Source organism: Lissotriton helveticus, chromosome 1_1 (assembly GCF_964261635.1).
Source record: "Lissotriton helveticus chromosome 1_1, aLisHel1.1, whole genome shotgun sequence".
In the NCBI taxonomy this organism is placed as follows: domain Eukaryota; kingdom Metazoa; phylum Chordata; class Amphibia; order Caudata; family Salamandridae; genus Lissotriton; species Lissotriton helveticus.
The window spans coordinates 52,906,238-52,922,387 of NC_136057.1; the positions used below are offsets into that span (position 1 = coordinate 52,906,238).

Sequence of the window (16,150 nt, forward strand, 5' to 3'; positions counted from 1 at the left end):
AGGAATCGAGTATAATGCCGAGGTTTTGTGTGTGGTCCATAGTCTGTGGTTTCAGACGATGGCCGTGAGGGGGGCCATGTAGACTTTGAAGAGGGTGGGGCTCAGGGAGAATCCCTGGGGCATTTCACGGCTGACCTCCGTAGGTTCTGAGACGAACAGGATAGTCTGACACTCTGTGTTTGGCCGGTCAGGAGGGAGTGGATCGAGTACAGTGCCTTGTCGTTGATACTTCAATGTTCCCGTTGGGCGCGGGGTCGAGACTATTTTGCATATGGCTGGGTCCAAATGAGAATGGCATGGTGAACAATAAAGCGATGGATTTAGGCCCAGGTCTTTATACAAGGGTGAATGTATGACATTGTTCTGGATTCTGTCCATCAATTGTTCTCTTTGCATTTGTCACCCCGAGTGGGACGGGTATGCCCAGACTTGGGTCTTGTGCTCTTCATGCCACTGGAGTCAAGCTATCCTGGCTGATGAGGGGTGAAACCCTGAAACGAGTCCTTGGATACTTGTTTCCAGTCCAGGGAGGACCTGGTTTGGCAGTTCGGGCTAGACTGTTTCCATTGGGCGCAGGGTCAAGGCTGATTTGCATATGGCCGGGTCCAAACTGGAATCTCATGGTGAGCAAAAAAAAGATGGATTTAGGCCCAGATCTCTGAACTGGGGTGAATGTATGACATTGTTGTGCATTCTGTCCATCAATTGTTCTTTCTGCATTTGTCGTGGATATCAGCGTCCTGTAATATTGTGATTAGGTGCGGTGGGAGATGCTGTCGAAGGTGGCCGAGAGGTCCAGAAGGATGAGGCTGGCGGTTTCGCCCGAGTCGAGGAGGGAGCGGATGTCGTCGATGGCGGAGAGGAGTCCGGGCTCGGTGCTATAATTGCTTTGGAAGCTGTATTGGGAGTTGTTCAGGACATGGTTCGCTTCGATGATCTTTGAGAGTTGGGCGTTGATGGCCTTTTCGATTACCGTGGCAAGGGATGGGACGAGGGAGATAGGTCTGAGGTACTTGAGGTCTGTCAGGTCGGCAAACGGCTTCTTCAGAAGGGGGTTGATCTTGGCGTGTTTTCAGGTGGCAGGGAAGGTGGCAGTTTTGATGGAGCAGTTGATGGTGCTGCCGCTGCTCAATGGAACATGTGATACGGGCAAGGATCTGGTGGGGCTCTGGAGTGGATGCTCTTTATAGTCTTGAGTGTGTCATCTGTGATGAGTAGAGTCCAGTTGAACACGATATGTTGGGTAAGACCTTGTTGTGTGCGGTGGTGGCAGGCATTGTAGCAGGGTCTTGGGTGTCAAAGCTGTTGTACTGCTTGATCTTGTGGTGAAAAATGTGCTGAGTTTGTTGCAGAGGTCTTAGGGAGGGTGAGACGTCTGTGGTCTCGCTGTTGGGCCTAGCAAACTCCTTGACGATGGCAAAGACTTCTGTGCTGTTGTGTGTGTAGGCGTTGATTCTGTCTTTGATGGCCGTTTTCTTTGTGGGTTTAAGGAGAAGGTAGTGTGCGTTGACAGCGGTTTTGAAGGTTGCTTGGATTTCTGGGATTTTGTTGTTCCTCTATCTCTTATCGAGTTGTCTGCTGGTACGTTTGGACTTGTGGAGGTCTGAAGTGAACCAGTTGGCTTTCTTGAAGTTTTGCCTGCCTGGTGTCTTCTTGAGGGGTGCTGGTGTGTCTGCTCAGTTGGAGATCCATTGATGACAGTTGTGTGCTGCGATGTTTGCGTCTGCTGGTGGTGCGGTCATGCTGAGAAAGTTGACGAGAAGTTCTTCGGTGGGCTTGTTCCAGCTACAACAGATGGGGCGGAGGGGGGGGCGAGGGTGGTGGTGAACGGTGGGAATGGCTAAGTGCACCCAGTGCGGTTCGGTCCAGAGGAGTTTGGTGGTATGGCTGTAAGTGATGTTACCGCTGACGGAGAAGACAAGCTCTAGCATGTGTCTGGCTGTATGGGTCGATGTGGTGACTAGCTGCTTGAGTCCGATGTTGGCGAGGTTCTCCAGTAGGGAGTCGGTGTTTTGGTCACTGGGGTTGTCCAAGTGGAAGTTGAGGTCTCCGAGTAGGATGTAATCGGTGGATGCGAGAGCCTGGGGTGCGATGAGGTCTACGATGGCGTCATTGAAGGGTGGGGGCCGTGGGTCCTGTAGATGAGGGAGCCACGGAGGGTGGTGTTGGGGTTGCTCAGGATCTGGAAGGGGAGGTGTTCCATGGTAGTCGTTGAATTATTCGAGTAAGTGGTCAGTTGGTGGGTGTTCTTGGGGATGATGGCTTTTCCTTCTCCTGGTCAGTCGATGCTGTATTTGCGAGTGATTTTGTAGCCGCAGGGGATCGCGGTGGCATCACTGATTTTAAGTCCAACTTTTTGTGCCTTCTTGGTGGGCATTATCAATCTGCTATGATTGTGAGTTATATACCACCCTTACCCTGAGTAGTGCACTGAGAAATGTAAAGAAATTCTATATTTTTAATCTTGCTAGGAAATGATGGCTTTTTTTAACATGTGTTCCAGTGTGTGTCAGTAGTGAGAAAGTGTACAGGTTCGACATCAGTAAGCATCCTATGTGCCCGTGTAATTCCTCATCTTTATTCAGGCCCTTGACTTCCTTGGTACCCAGCTCTGTATTATATCGTAAATCGATTCTTTTCAATTTCTTCTCATGATCACTTCCTCTGATATAAGGCCAAAGAAACCGAGCGCGTCTACAATGATATCATGGCATTTTACAAAATCTCCAGACACTGGTGAATTTAAGTCCGTGTGTTTGATGCCTCTCATGTGCTGTTTCACTTGCCAATGGGGAACATCAAGTTGGCTGCATATTGTTTTCTGTGTGTACATTCTTTCACCTATATAGACACAGAAATCTGTGCTACAGGTTATGAATTGACTGCTTTTCCTTCCTGTTATGTAGAATAACCTCTTTATTTTGACACCAGATTTACAAGCCATACATTTCCCTCATTTTCTGAAACCTTTTAGGTTAGGTGGCCCCTTTCTCTCATTGGACTATCTATATAGCTATGGGCTTGTTTGTCCTTGAAGGATAGGGCTTTACGATGCGTGATGGAGGGATGTGAGGTAATACTGTGTCTGATCAGCTTTTAATATTTTCCAATGTTTAGAATTTGTCTTACTGCTGTGTATCTCGTATTGTATGTAGTGTGAGAAGTTGGCCTGGCATATGATGTCCACCATTCTAGTGGGCACCATGCACCAGTCCAAACGACCCTTATTGATGGTAGGTTTAGACAACCTTTATAGAAAGCTATCCTAGTGGTAGCTGTGGAGAGCAGCCGTCAGGCTAAGTCTTGAAGGAATGTAAAGCAGCTTGTTTTACCAGTCTATAATCTCTTGAATGATCAAATGAAAGTACACCACACAAGATATATTTTATATATATATATATATATATATATATATATATATATTCAATACAAATGTGTCCTTCATCAAAAGGACACGCAGAGCACACAGGGGGTTGTTTGTTCAGCTCCTTTATTGCACTTGGCATGACGCGTTTCGTCTTCCGACTTCCTCAGATGCGGCTTGCAATGTGAGGAAACTGTCAATTTCACGAGCATTTAAAAGTCAGCCTTGGCTCCTCCTTACCCGGCATCAGCGAAGAGGGGCTTCTCCAATAGTCCTCCCCCTTCGAGTTTCTTAGATGCCATCTTGGAGTGTGTTTGGTAAATTAATTGTTGTTGGTGCAATACTGATATTTATTGCTTAGCATACAGGTCATAGTCCTCCATTCGTTCTGGAAACCAAACACACTTTTGTTGAATCCGATGGTGCGTTCAACCGGTGATACTTGTTGAGCCCTTTGGTCCGCTTTACCCCTTACGCTAGCCGTTGATCGGAAAACCACTTCTGTGCAAGCCGTTTTAAGTAAACAGCATTGCCATGTGTAAGTCACAGTCCAAACTTATTGGCAGATAGCGGACCTCCCTTACAGCGGCGGTTCCGGCAGGCATTATATCCGCAGATCACAACACAAACGCCACTCTCCTGCCGAGCTGCTTGAGGCGGGTGCTTCTGTCGTGCAAGCGGCATTGCACGTGAAATATTCAATACAAATGTGTCCTTCATCAAAAGGACACGCAGAGCACACAGGGGGTTGTTTGTTCAGCTCCTTTATTGCACTTGGCATGACGCGTTTCGTCTTCCGACTTCCTCAGATGCGGCGTGCAATGTGAGGAAACTGTCAATTTCACGAGCATTTAAAAGTCAGCCTTGGCTCCTCCTTACCCGGCATCAGCGAAGAGGGGCTTCTCCAATAGTCCTCCCCCTTCGAGTTTCTTAGATGCCATCTTGGAGTGTGTTTGGTAAATTAATTGTTGTTGGTGCAATACTGATATTTATTGCTTAGCGTACAGGTCATAGTCCTCCATTCGTTCTGGAAACCAAACACACTTTTGTTGAATCCGATGGTGCGTTCAACCGGTGATACTTGTTGAGCCCTTTGGTCCGCTTTACCCCTTACGCTAGCCGTTGATCGGAAAACCACTTCTGTGCAAGCCGTTTTAAGTAAACAGCATTGCCATGTGTAAGTCACAGTCCAAACTTATTGGCAGATAGCGGAGCTCCCTTACAGCGGCGGTTCCGGCAGGCATTATATCCGCAGATCACAACACAAACGCCACTCTCCTGCCAAGCTGCTTGAGGCGGGTGCTTCTGTCGTGCCAGCGGCATTGCACGTGAAATATTCAATACAAATGTGTCCTTCATCAAAAGGACACGCAGAGCACACAGGGGGTTGTTTGTTCAGTGGTAAATACTGGACTTTGCTCATAGACTACATGTCCCAGGATGCCTGGTGACGGCTTAATCATGACCACGCCCACTGAGGGAGGTGCTGTTTCAAAATAAAAAGGCATTTTGAAACCTGAGCAAGGTAACTGTGTGTGCTCTTTTGTGCGTCCATGAGGAAGGGGCGTGGTAGCCCCGAAACGCGTCGGACTTTAAGTAAACTGGCTTGGCGTTGCACTGCAAGGTGTGTCCTGGGGCTAAGAATCAGCCTGGCAAGCTGGGGAATACTGCGGAGAGCCTTCTGAAAAGCGCAGGAGCGCAATTGGTGAAGAATATATATATATAGAGCTGCGAAGAAGTGCTGCAGGCGACCAGAGGAACAGTGTCTGTGTGGATCCAAGGGTAGATTGGAGATCTGAAGAACCTGAAAGCAGAGGGGGCAGAGTCTGGGTCACCAGCCAGTGAGCAGGATGGCGACAGGAAGATGCCAGCCGATGTCGGGTGCTTTTAAGTGGAGTAGGTGAAGCTTGACTCTTCAACCACGAGGCCCAGGAGGCGTCGACGACAAGCAGGAGCTGGATTCGAGCTTTCCCATGAAGTATGTCGAGTGCTGCAGCGTCGGAATCCGGATTGGACCCAACAAGCCTTGACAACAGCAACCCACGCAAGCTGACAAGATTGGCTTCGGTGCAGACCCGCAAGTTCTGAGGGACTCACTCTTTGGAGAGGAGTCAGAGCAGGAACCAGGAAAGCTCAAGAAACAAAGGATTGTCCTTCGTGGGGACCCACTAGCCAACGGACTAGGTATCGTGAAGGAACCTCAAACTGTGGTGAAGAAGACGGGCCCACGGAACACTCGTGGAGTGTAGTCCTCTCAGCTTCGGTACAAAAGGTGCTCGGGGCAAGGGCAACAAATAGCCCAATGGACAACTTCGGGAAACTTTGGGAAGTAGGTGCACTTGCAAGCTTGCAGGATGTCCAGGAGTTCCGGTCCCAAGTCTCTCGTGATAGCTACAGGTCTCAGCTTTGCTGGGGCCTCGTGTCAGCCTCGAAGATGTCTGGAAGTCCATGTCCTGTGTCGCAGATTCTTCAGGATCCGGCTTGAGCCTCGAAAATGCAGACCAGCAAGATGCTTCTTTGGTGCCTGTTTGAACAGGGAGGTCACTCCTTGACCTCAAGGGAGATTTCTTAGTGGAGAAGCGTGGCTCAGTGGTTAGAGGCGGCAGACCCGGAAGCTGAGATCGACCGTGGACCAGGGTTCGATTCCCCGCCTCGGCGGGTCTCGGGCTCAAAAATTCCACGGACTCGACAATTCTCGCTCCGGTGCCTACTCGAATCACGGGGTCACACTCTGCAACCCTGGGCAATAGCTTGCTTAATCTCCACTACGGCCCCTCGCGGCGGGATGCCTGGCTTTCACCTTGTGGACACCCTGCCGGGGTTTCTCACAGGGGAATACCAGGACGGGTTCCCTAAGCAAGCGCCAGGATGCCCTTTGGGTGACAGGTTTGCGCTATATAAGTACACCTACATTTACATTTACATTCCAGTCGATATGGAATGTCGAAGGTCCAAGAATTCATCTGCAGAGTTTCGTCTAGGGTAATCTAAAGTCCTAGGGACTGGGTTCCTATACTTATACTAAGTTTAGGGGTTGGACTAACTTTAAGGTCCCACCTATGTAACCACCCCTTCCCCTTTGTCCAGTTTCACGCCAGAGGTGGGGCTGAGTGCCCCAGCAACCGGTGTGAACTGGGAAATGCATGGAGCACCCTGTGTGCCCCAGGCAGTGTCTGAAAAGCATTCACTGAATGCAACCCACCCAGCCCCAATACACTACAGCCTGTCTCATGTCTGTGGCAGCAGCATCCATTTTGTGATGCTGGGGCTCTTTAATGCATTTACCAGGTGTACCAGTGTGTACATGTCTTCTCCCTGTAGAAGGGCGGAATTCTACCCCCGCTGCCAGAACTAACCGGGGGGGTGCGTGGGGGGGGGGGGTGGTAGGAATCCAAAGTGTTTGACACCAAACACGACATGTTTTGATAAAGCCAAACCAAAGTTAGCATTTACCGCGAGGTTGTAATGCACTTTAGAGTATATCTAGTCCCCCCCAACTACTGCATCATTAGACTTGATAGACCCAGGAAGACAGGCGGTGGGATCGCATGCATTTACAAGAGCGACCTCTCAATTAATAAAGTCTACGCCCCTTCTCTTACCTCCTGTGAATACATATGCCTTGAGCTCTTCAGTGAAAACAAACCTATCTGTTCACTACACATCATCTACCACCCACCTGGGGACAACCTCACCTTCTCCCAACAACTCATGGACACAATCTCAATCAACTCAGGAAGGCAAAACACAAAAATTTACCTGGGCGATTACAATCTTCACTGGAATGATGGTAGTGACGCAGTGGTCAATGGCCTCAAAAATTACCTTAATGCCTCTGACCTCACCCAAATTTGCAACAGCCCGACCCATGACAAAGGCTCTATCCTCGACCTCATCTTCGCCAAAGAAGGCACTATTCAACTTGATTCAATCCAACCCTGTGACTGGTCAGATCACCATACTGTCATATTCTTCATCAATGAAAAAGTTAAACGTATCCCAGTCCAATCCTCCAAGCCCAAAGTTTGGAAAAGAGACATGAAGAAACTCAATCCAAACTCTCTACCCCCTAACAGCTGCAATCTTCTACTTCCCCCTACCGGCGTTACTGACGTTCAATGCTTAACTGATCACTATCTCAACGCTATGACCTCAATAATCAATGAGGCTGCACCGATGCAACTGAAAAGAGACTCCACCAAGATCTCCAACCCTTGGTACGACGGGAGTCTTAATGAAGACAGACGTGCCATGCGAATGGCAGAGCGCACCTGGAGATCAGTTCCCTCGGCACTACACCTAAAAATTCTGAAGAAAAAGGGAAACGCATACTTCAGGAAAATAAAACGCTCGAAGTCAGAGTTCTTCAGACTCCAGCTCGGCCAAGCAAAAAAACGTCCGAGAAGACTGTTCGAACTAATTCGATCTCAATCCGAGGAAAAACCCCAAGCAGTCGACACTATAGGCAATGCACCTTCCTGTGAAGATTTCTCTGATTTCTTTAAACAAAAAACCGACAACATCAGGAGCGATCTCCTCATTGACGCAAGCCTCTATTCCAAACACCACTGCATAACACCCAATGAACCAAAAAACAATGCAACTTGGTCATCTTTTGTCACGTACTCTGAAGAAGAAATTGACAGTCTACTCAGCACCCTGAAACCATCCAATCACCTCAATGACCCTCTTCCTGCTAACGCTGTAAAAGGATTCACCCCTCTGCTCCTCCCACTCAGGACTAAAATTATCAATAACTCACTGCAACAAGGAACCATCCCTGACTCCCTCAAAGTTGGTCAAGTTACTCCTTTACTAAAGAAACCAACAGCAGACCCCACGGATCTAAACAACTACCGTCCGATTACCAACATTCCCACTCTCGCCAAACTGTTGGAAAAATGCGTCCAGCTACAATTGACTAAGCACATAGAACAGTACGCTCTCCTCAACCCTCACCAATCAGGCTTCCGAGCAGGGCACAGTACCGAAATGGCTATGACTCACATAATCGACGACGCCCTCCAAATTTTGGATCACAATGATACCTGCCTCCTCATCCTTCTTGATCTCTCTTCAGCATTCAACACTGTGAAACATGAGAACTTACTCGAACTCTTAAAAACAAGAATGGGTCTTTCTGGGACTGTCCTTCAGTGGTTCACCTCCTTTCTACACAACAGGTCTCAGAAATAAGAGCAACAACTTGATGTCCTCCCCAGTACCAGTTTCGCTAGGTGTCCCTCAAGGATCCTGCCTATCCCCTACTTTGTTCAACCTAGTAATGGAACCTCTCACCACCTTGCTACAAGCATCCAATGTACACTTTCACATGTACGCCGATGACACTCAACTATATCTCAGACTGCAATCCCCCAAAGACATCATGCGTCTGACCTCAACGATCAGAAGCACCCAATCCTGGCTGGCCGATAACCACCTCAAACTCAACGCTATGAAAACTGAGTTCCTTCTGATTTCACCTCCCGCGAAAATCTCTACCACTCAAACCTGGCTTAAACACCTAACTGCACTCAACGTCCAACCAACCATCGTGGATTCAGCTAAATCTTTAGGCATAACACTGGACGCCAATCTCAAGATGCAGCAGCATATCAGCAAGGCAACCAAGGGAGCGAACTTTCAAATAAATACCTTGAGGAAACTTAAACCCTTCCTCCCAGCCAAAGACTTCCAAACTGCAGTACAAGCACTAATAATCCCTCGCATAGACTACGGCAGCATCGCCCTCAGCGGTCTCCCCCTAACTACAACTGCACCCCTAAGAGCCTCACTAAACGCGGCAGCGAGACTCATCACTGGATCAAAAAAACACTCACATATCTCCCCTGACTTTAAGGCCCTGAACTGGTTGCCCTTTGAAGCCAGAATACATCTGAAAATTGCTTGCTTAACGCACAAGGCTATTCACCTGACCTCACCTGGCTACCTCACTCAGAAGCTGACAATGTCCGGCGGCTCCAGAACCACCAGAAGCACAGAAAACCTTCTGCTGAAGCCTCGAAGATTCCGCAAGGAAAGAACTTACAAACGCTCCTTCTCAGGAATGGCGCCTAGGATATGGAACTCACTCCCTCCTGAAACCAGGCTCATCTCCTCCACTTTCCTTTCTAAGAAAGAAGTTAAAGCTATCCTCATGGCTAAATTCACCTGAACTACTACTTTTGATTTTTTAAGACTCTGCATCGATCTGTACTCTTGTTTTGATCCATTTACACATGTGTTTACCTGTATTATCGTCCTTACCTGATTGTTCTTACTCCCGCCCATTTGTTATACTCGCTTTGCTCCCTCATGTACCCACCCTCCCTCCTACCCCTCGTCTATGTGAAGCGCTCTGTTATCTGCAAGGATCTTGCTCGCGCTATATAAAACTTTCAAAATAAATAAAATAAAATAAAATGGTATGGCTATATCATAGAACAGCTATAAGGAAAGGATTCTGAAAGCTGCATGGGGGCTCAGCTCATGCTAGGGTACCCTCTCACAGAAAACCATGCATTCTGTCTTCAGGATTGTCAAGGCCTGCCATAGGAGTGACTTATAGGTAAATATGTGTCTATATATATATATATATATATATATAATATCTAAGTAAGGGGTGCTTACTCCACCGTACCCAGTCTGCATGTACAGACCTGTGGTGCCATTTTGAAATGCTTCCCAGGGGTGGCATAATACATGCTTCAGCCCCTGGTAGGCCTCTGGGGTACCTACGCCTTTGGTACCTAAGGTACCATATATTCTAGGGGCTCACAAGGTAACTCAGGAACCAATCTGGTATATACCTAAAGTACATGGTATCAATTTAGAGAGCGATGAGCTAGGCTGTGGTCCTGATTAGCAGGGCCACTGCCAGACTAAAGTAAAAAAACAGTGAAACCCGGCAAAAAGTGGGGGAAACGATAGGAAGCAGACCCTACTCTCCTACATGTAGTGATGAACCTTACGGTAATATCAGGTCCCTCCTTTGGTGTCTCTGATTTAAAAGTAGTTTATTCATGTTCTGGGTTCTCGCTTGGTTGCTGGCCGTGTACTTTTTTCTTCTTTCTCCTACAGTTCTTGGCTATCACAGTTTCTACGGGTCAGTAGCATTTCACCATAGGGGATACTTTCTATCAGTTTCTGTAGATGCACGCTATTCACAATTCTCTTCTTTTTCCTTTCTATGTAGGCTTGTGACCTTGTGTGCGTCTTTAGCTCAGTATGGATAGCCAGGTCATTTATAGATTTATTTCTGATCTAATGAGTGAATTGTTAGTTGAGATCAGTTTTTGTCTGTCTCTGGATTATCTTTTAGACATTTCCCTACTTCCGTCCCACAGCAGGGAAAGGTCATCTATAGTCCCGATGCAAATCAGCGCATGGTTTGTCATGTTTTCATTCTGTGATGTCCAGACCACCTGTTATGTGCCCGGGTTAGGCCCATGTATCGAAGTGGCTCATCTCATATATTGTCCAATGTTTTACAGGATCATTTCTGCTGTGACCTTTTGCACATATTTGCATGCACGACAATGTTGGATTAGTTTCTCTGAAACTACTTTGTTTACACATCTAGCTTCGCACAACATTATCACGATGCCTCGAACCCTAAGTACAAGGCCTCTTGACGCACTATGTACAAATGTGATCTCTATCTTCATCCACAGGGTGACAGGGCTATCTACATATCTATAACATAGACCAATCAATACGTACATCACAAAGATGCTTTCTATTATAAATAATGAGCATCCCAATAGATTGTTAGAGAAGGCACTACAGCTGACACCCAGGGTCCGTGCAGGCTGAGACTTCACTATGCAGCGGGCTGGCATCTCCGTGGGGGGTGTTCAGTTGTTTACTTGTTTATTTTATGAAGAAGGGGAGGTGTGTTGGGATCTGGTGCTTTGGAATGGGAACTCTGGTGCTAGAACGTTCCTGTGTGCAACAAGGAGTATGGAGTATTCTGACATCTGCAGTTGCTGCCAGGGAGTTTCTGTGGCTGGAGCTAATAAAGTATCCTCCAACCTCTGACCTCTGTGGGAACTTACTTCATTTCACCAACTCATCCTGCGGAGGTGCCCAGAGCCAGTCTAGGCACTAATCCAAAGTTTATATTGTCCAAGAAACGTGAAGGTCCTACGGATTAAGGGGAACTACACGACAGACCTGTTCCTTCCACCAACCCACAAATACATTTTCAGAGCTGGGAGAACAGGCGCCCATTGCTGTCCCTGAGATTTGTCTGTAATATCTATCTTTAAATATGAAAATATTGTTATTTTGGCAAAAGTCATGGTCTTAAGCATCCATGTATAGTCCTATGGAGATATTGGTCTATTGCAGAAAGCATGAGGTAATTGTCAAATATGATTGCCTCCTGTGTATATCTTTTGTAGAAAATTCTCTCTATACAATATGATGGGAGGCTCTCCACAAGAATCAGCATTAAATGGTTTTAGTTTATTGCTGTGTTTTCCAGTGAGCTATTGTTGGAGGGCACTATACGCCCCTCTTGTTCTTGCATACATTTGTTAGAAGGTAAAAGCATGGTACAGTAGAGTGTAGGGTTTTACACAAATGAAAATGTTGCCATTCCCATTTCACAACAATACGTATTTAATAATTATTGAAAAGCCTTTTGTTCATAATTGCAAACAATCATTAAAACCACATTCTTGCCCCTTATCGGATGACATTGGTTCTTATGTTGTCATTACGGAATGTGTTAATGGCCTCCCTATGTCCATTACTCAAGTTGGATCTGATTCTTCCCTTCTTGCCTTGACTAGTGAACAATTTATTTGAACAAATCACTAAAGACATGTTTTCTGAATTGGGCTCCCGTATTCTCAAGTTCATTGGCTTGGGTCTGATTTATGTTGATATCTTTGAAACGGAAATATGTCAATTCTACATGAACTGTAATCTAAGTCCCTCCTGGGGCAAAATTATAAGCCAATGTTGTGGATATTTAGTTCATCCATTGTCAGTTAATGTTGTGGTGATTTAATAATCATATCTCGCCTTGCTATCACCTTTCTCTTCCTATGGGGTGAGTTATCTTTTTGTCTTCCATTTGCTCTTTCCTGTCTTTCTCTTCCTCTGTTTGTGACTCGTGCTTTTGTTTTTCGTTTTTTTATGATATTCCATTGTCCGTCCTTGTCTCAGCGAAAAAAGTGGCAAGTAGTTTTTTTTTCTAGGTAGTTGCTAGCAGAGTCATCTGATTCACCTTCTGAGCTTGATTCCTCTGTCAGAAGTTCATGTCGTCTTTGTGTCAATGGAATTTTGACTGCTCTCCTTACTTAGTCGTATCATCTTACAAAGGTTAAGACTCTTCCAGTACAGTAGTCTTGCTTTTCCCTTTTTAAAATTTCCTCTTTTGTAGCTATTACCTCTTTCTTATCACTTGTTCATCATTCTCGTTGTCCTTATGTTCAGCTCTTAGTTTCAAGTGCAACAAATGCGAGATTGGAGACCTCCATCGGACTGCAGACTTAGAACTGTAACAAAGAAAAAAAACAAGTTAGCAGGCCTTTTCCATCTATGAATTCATGATCTGGAACAACATCCCTGTATCCATCAGGACCGCCCGACATTGCTCCCGTTTAGGAAAGAGTTGAGGACTCCCTTCTTTAAAAATAATTTATACTCATCGTTGGCCCTAGCTTTAGGCTAGGTTTGAAGCATAGAAATAACATATAGATACATACATAAAGAAGCTGGCCTAGCCTACACTAACTTTTGAATACTTTTGAAAAAACTCTATCCCACCAGAGCACCCCTGGCATCCAGTTAGGATTTTAATGTTGTCTTATCAAGAGTAACAAGTCCACAATTTAAGCCACTACATCACTGCAAGCCTTAATGCAGATAGTTGTCTACCTAGTAGCAGTCACTTCCTCAAACAGTTAGCAAACTACACACCCCATAAGTAGATGAACAGTTCCTGCAAGTTTACAAAGGCAAAGTTAAATATGCATCCAGTGTTAAACATGCACTCATGCTCTACATTATCAGAATTGAAAATGTATGAAAAATAAGAAGTTTTTTTACCGGCACAATTTGGCATATGATTTTCTACTCGTGCGGAGACTAGTGGTGGGTGGAATTTGTGTAGTTTTGTTACACAAAACTCAGCAAAAAATATCTTTGCGAGCACGCAAAAATCTGCAAACACGCGGAGTTGCTTCTTCTGCCCATTCACAATGCTATTTTCCTGTTCGCGAACGCTGATTGTGTGCTCGGGGGGAAATATCTTGCGAACACACATTTTGAAAGCGTGAACAAGCAAAAAATACAGCGAAGCCGTGGATCGCGGAAGTTTTGGCAATTCCACGTTCTCCACGGAACGCGAAATTACCTAAATTCCACAAATTCCGCATACTGAACTAAATTTCCCGCCCAGGCCTAGCGGAGACACCACATAGAAATACCACAGGCTGAGTCCACGTGTGATAAAGATGCAACCATGGCTTTTCTACCCAACATACCTCTAGTAGATATTTGTAAAGCAGAAACATGTGGTTCTGTGCATCCTTTCATACAATATTTCTCTGGTGACATCAATGCAAGGAAGAAGCCCAGAAGTGCTTAATTGTTCTAAGCATATTAGTAACTAAATTAGCCATTCTTTCCTGTCAATCAATCAATCAATCAGCGGTTTATAGAGCGTGCTACTCACCCGTGAGGGTCTCACGGCGCTAGGGGGGGGAGGTGGGGGTGGCAGCTCCGGGTCAGTCGAAAAGCCAGGTCTTGAGGTCCTTCCTGAACGTGGTGAGGGTTGGGGAGCGTCTGATGTTGACCGGGAGCTCGTTCCAGGATTTGACTGCGATGTAGGAGAAGGCTCTCCCGCCGGTTCTGTTTCTGCGGATGCGGGAGACCTCTGCCAGGGCGAGGTCAGTGGAGCAGAGGTTCCTCTTGGGTACCTGGAGACATACTCGGTCGTTGAGGTATGTGGGTGTGATGTTGTTGAGGGGTTTGTAGGCATGGGTGAGGAGTATGAAGGTGATCCTCTTCTCGACGGGGAGCCAGTGGAGGCTCCGTAGGTGTTGGGTCATATGTTGCAGGCGCAAATACTGTCAGCTTGTCATGTTGCAGGCTCACATGCATCACCCACTTGCTGTATGGTTGGAAAGTGTATAGGTTGCTCAGATTAAGCAGTTTATTGTTTTGATTTTACACATATAAGCAGTCGTACTCCGATGGCGAAAACAACACAATGATTTAAGTTGGAGTCTGCGCGCTGATGCATTATGCCTTTTTGGTATGGGATCACAAGTCGTTCTCCAGATCAAAACTCAAATGAAAAAGTAATATTTTTTTAGTAGTCAAACCCAACCCATGAGAGATCACCACATGTGAACGGTAGAACTACAAGCAGCAAATGATTGTTTACAGGTAGTAACATTTTCCTTCCTTCCTAGATATTAATGTCCACCTTTCTCATATTATAACCGTGCATTTTTTTCAAGAAATATTTCCCATGTATAATTCTCAGTGTTCATTTTACTCTGCAGCACAGCAGTCGCAGACAGAAAGTATGAATGGGAAAGAGAAACGTAAAGCTTCTGGAGGACGGAAGAATTTTGCCTATAAAATGAATGAAAGAAAACACCAAGGAATACACAGGACGGAGAATTTTAACAATAAAACACTACTTGCAAAGCAGAAAAGAATAGGCACCGGCCTAAGAGCTTATGCCTGTGCTGAGTGTAAGAAGACATTTACTGGAAAGACGCATCTTTTACTGCACGAACAAACACACATAGATCGGTATCCCTACACTGAGCATGATATGAGGTTTGCTGATAAGGCAACACATGAAAAAACTCACAGTGGAGAGCGGCCCTTTCACTGCAATGTCTGTGAGAAAAGTTTTACTCAGAAGGGAAATCTTCTAAAACATCAAAGAATACACACAGGAGAGAAGCCTTATCACTGCACTGTGTGTTCCAAACCCTTTTCTCAGAAGGCAAACCTTGTACGGCATCAAAGAACACACACCAGAGAGAGACTTCATCATTGCTCTGTGTGTTCCAAGTGCTTTGCTCATCAGACAAACCTTGTGCTGCATCAAAGAACACACACAGGAGAGAGGCCATATAACTGCACTGTGTGTTCCAAGTGCTTTGCTCATCAGGCAAACCTTGTACGCCATCAGAGAACACACACCGGAGAGCGGCCTTATCACTGTACTGTGTGTGAGAAGAGGTTTTGTCGGAAGGCGACACTTGTACGGCATCAAAGCGTACACACAGGAGAGAGGCCTTATAACTGCACTGTGTGTTCCAAGAGGTTTTCTCAGAAGGCGACCCTTGTACGCCATCAGGTCACACACGGACCAGAGGCTTTATCACTGCACTGTGTGTAGCAAGAGCTTTGATCTTAAGGCAAGCCTTGTACGCCATCAAAGAGCACACAGTGGACGGCCATGATGCCGATCGGGATATGGAAACTGCTGTAAACAAAAGGTGGTACTCAGCAACCTAAAGTAACACATACAAGGTGGAAGCCTTCTCAAAGCACTGCCAAAAACCTTCATTTAAAAAAAGAAATGTGATCTTTTACATCATCTAAGAATCTACAGCTGAAGTTAGACATCTTATGACATCTAGCAATCCTTCCGGGCTGAGATCCTCCCTTTCCTCTGAATGTCAGAAGAACTTTGAGTTAAAGGACAAACTCTAACGTTTGCAGCGTCTCCAAACAGAATGTAGGTTCTTCAACGTCACTAACATCACTTCACCAAGCAACGAACTTCACAGAGGCTGCTTCACT

General features: G+C 46.0%; 2 protein-coding genes across 2 annotated transcripts in view; one reads left to right on the forward strand and one right to left on the reverse strand.

The window, feature by feature from the left end:
- The window catches only part of LOC144758153 (uncharacterized), a 199,916-nt gene extending 184,173 nt beyond the window's left edge, over positions 1 to 15,743 (forward strand). Inside the window, exon 5 of the mRNA XM_078646414.1 lies at positions 15,209 to 15,743. Coding sequence (XP_078502540.1) covers positions 15,209 to 15,743 — 535 coding nt within the window. The remainder of the gene's footprint in view (positions 1 to 15,208) is intronic.
- LOC144822093 (uncharacterized) overlaps positions 1 to 16,150 on the reverse strand; it is a 438,381-nt gene that overhangs the window by 246,252 nt on the left and 175,979 nt on the right. The window lies entirely within an intron of this gene.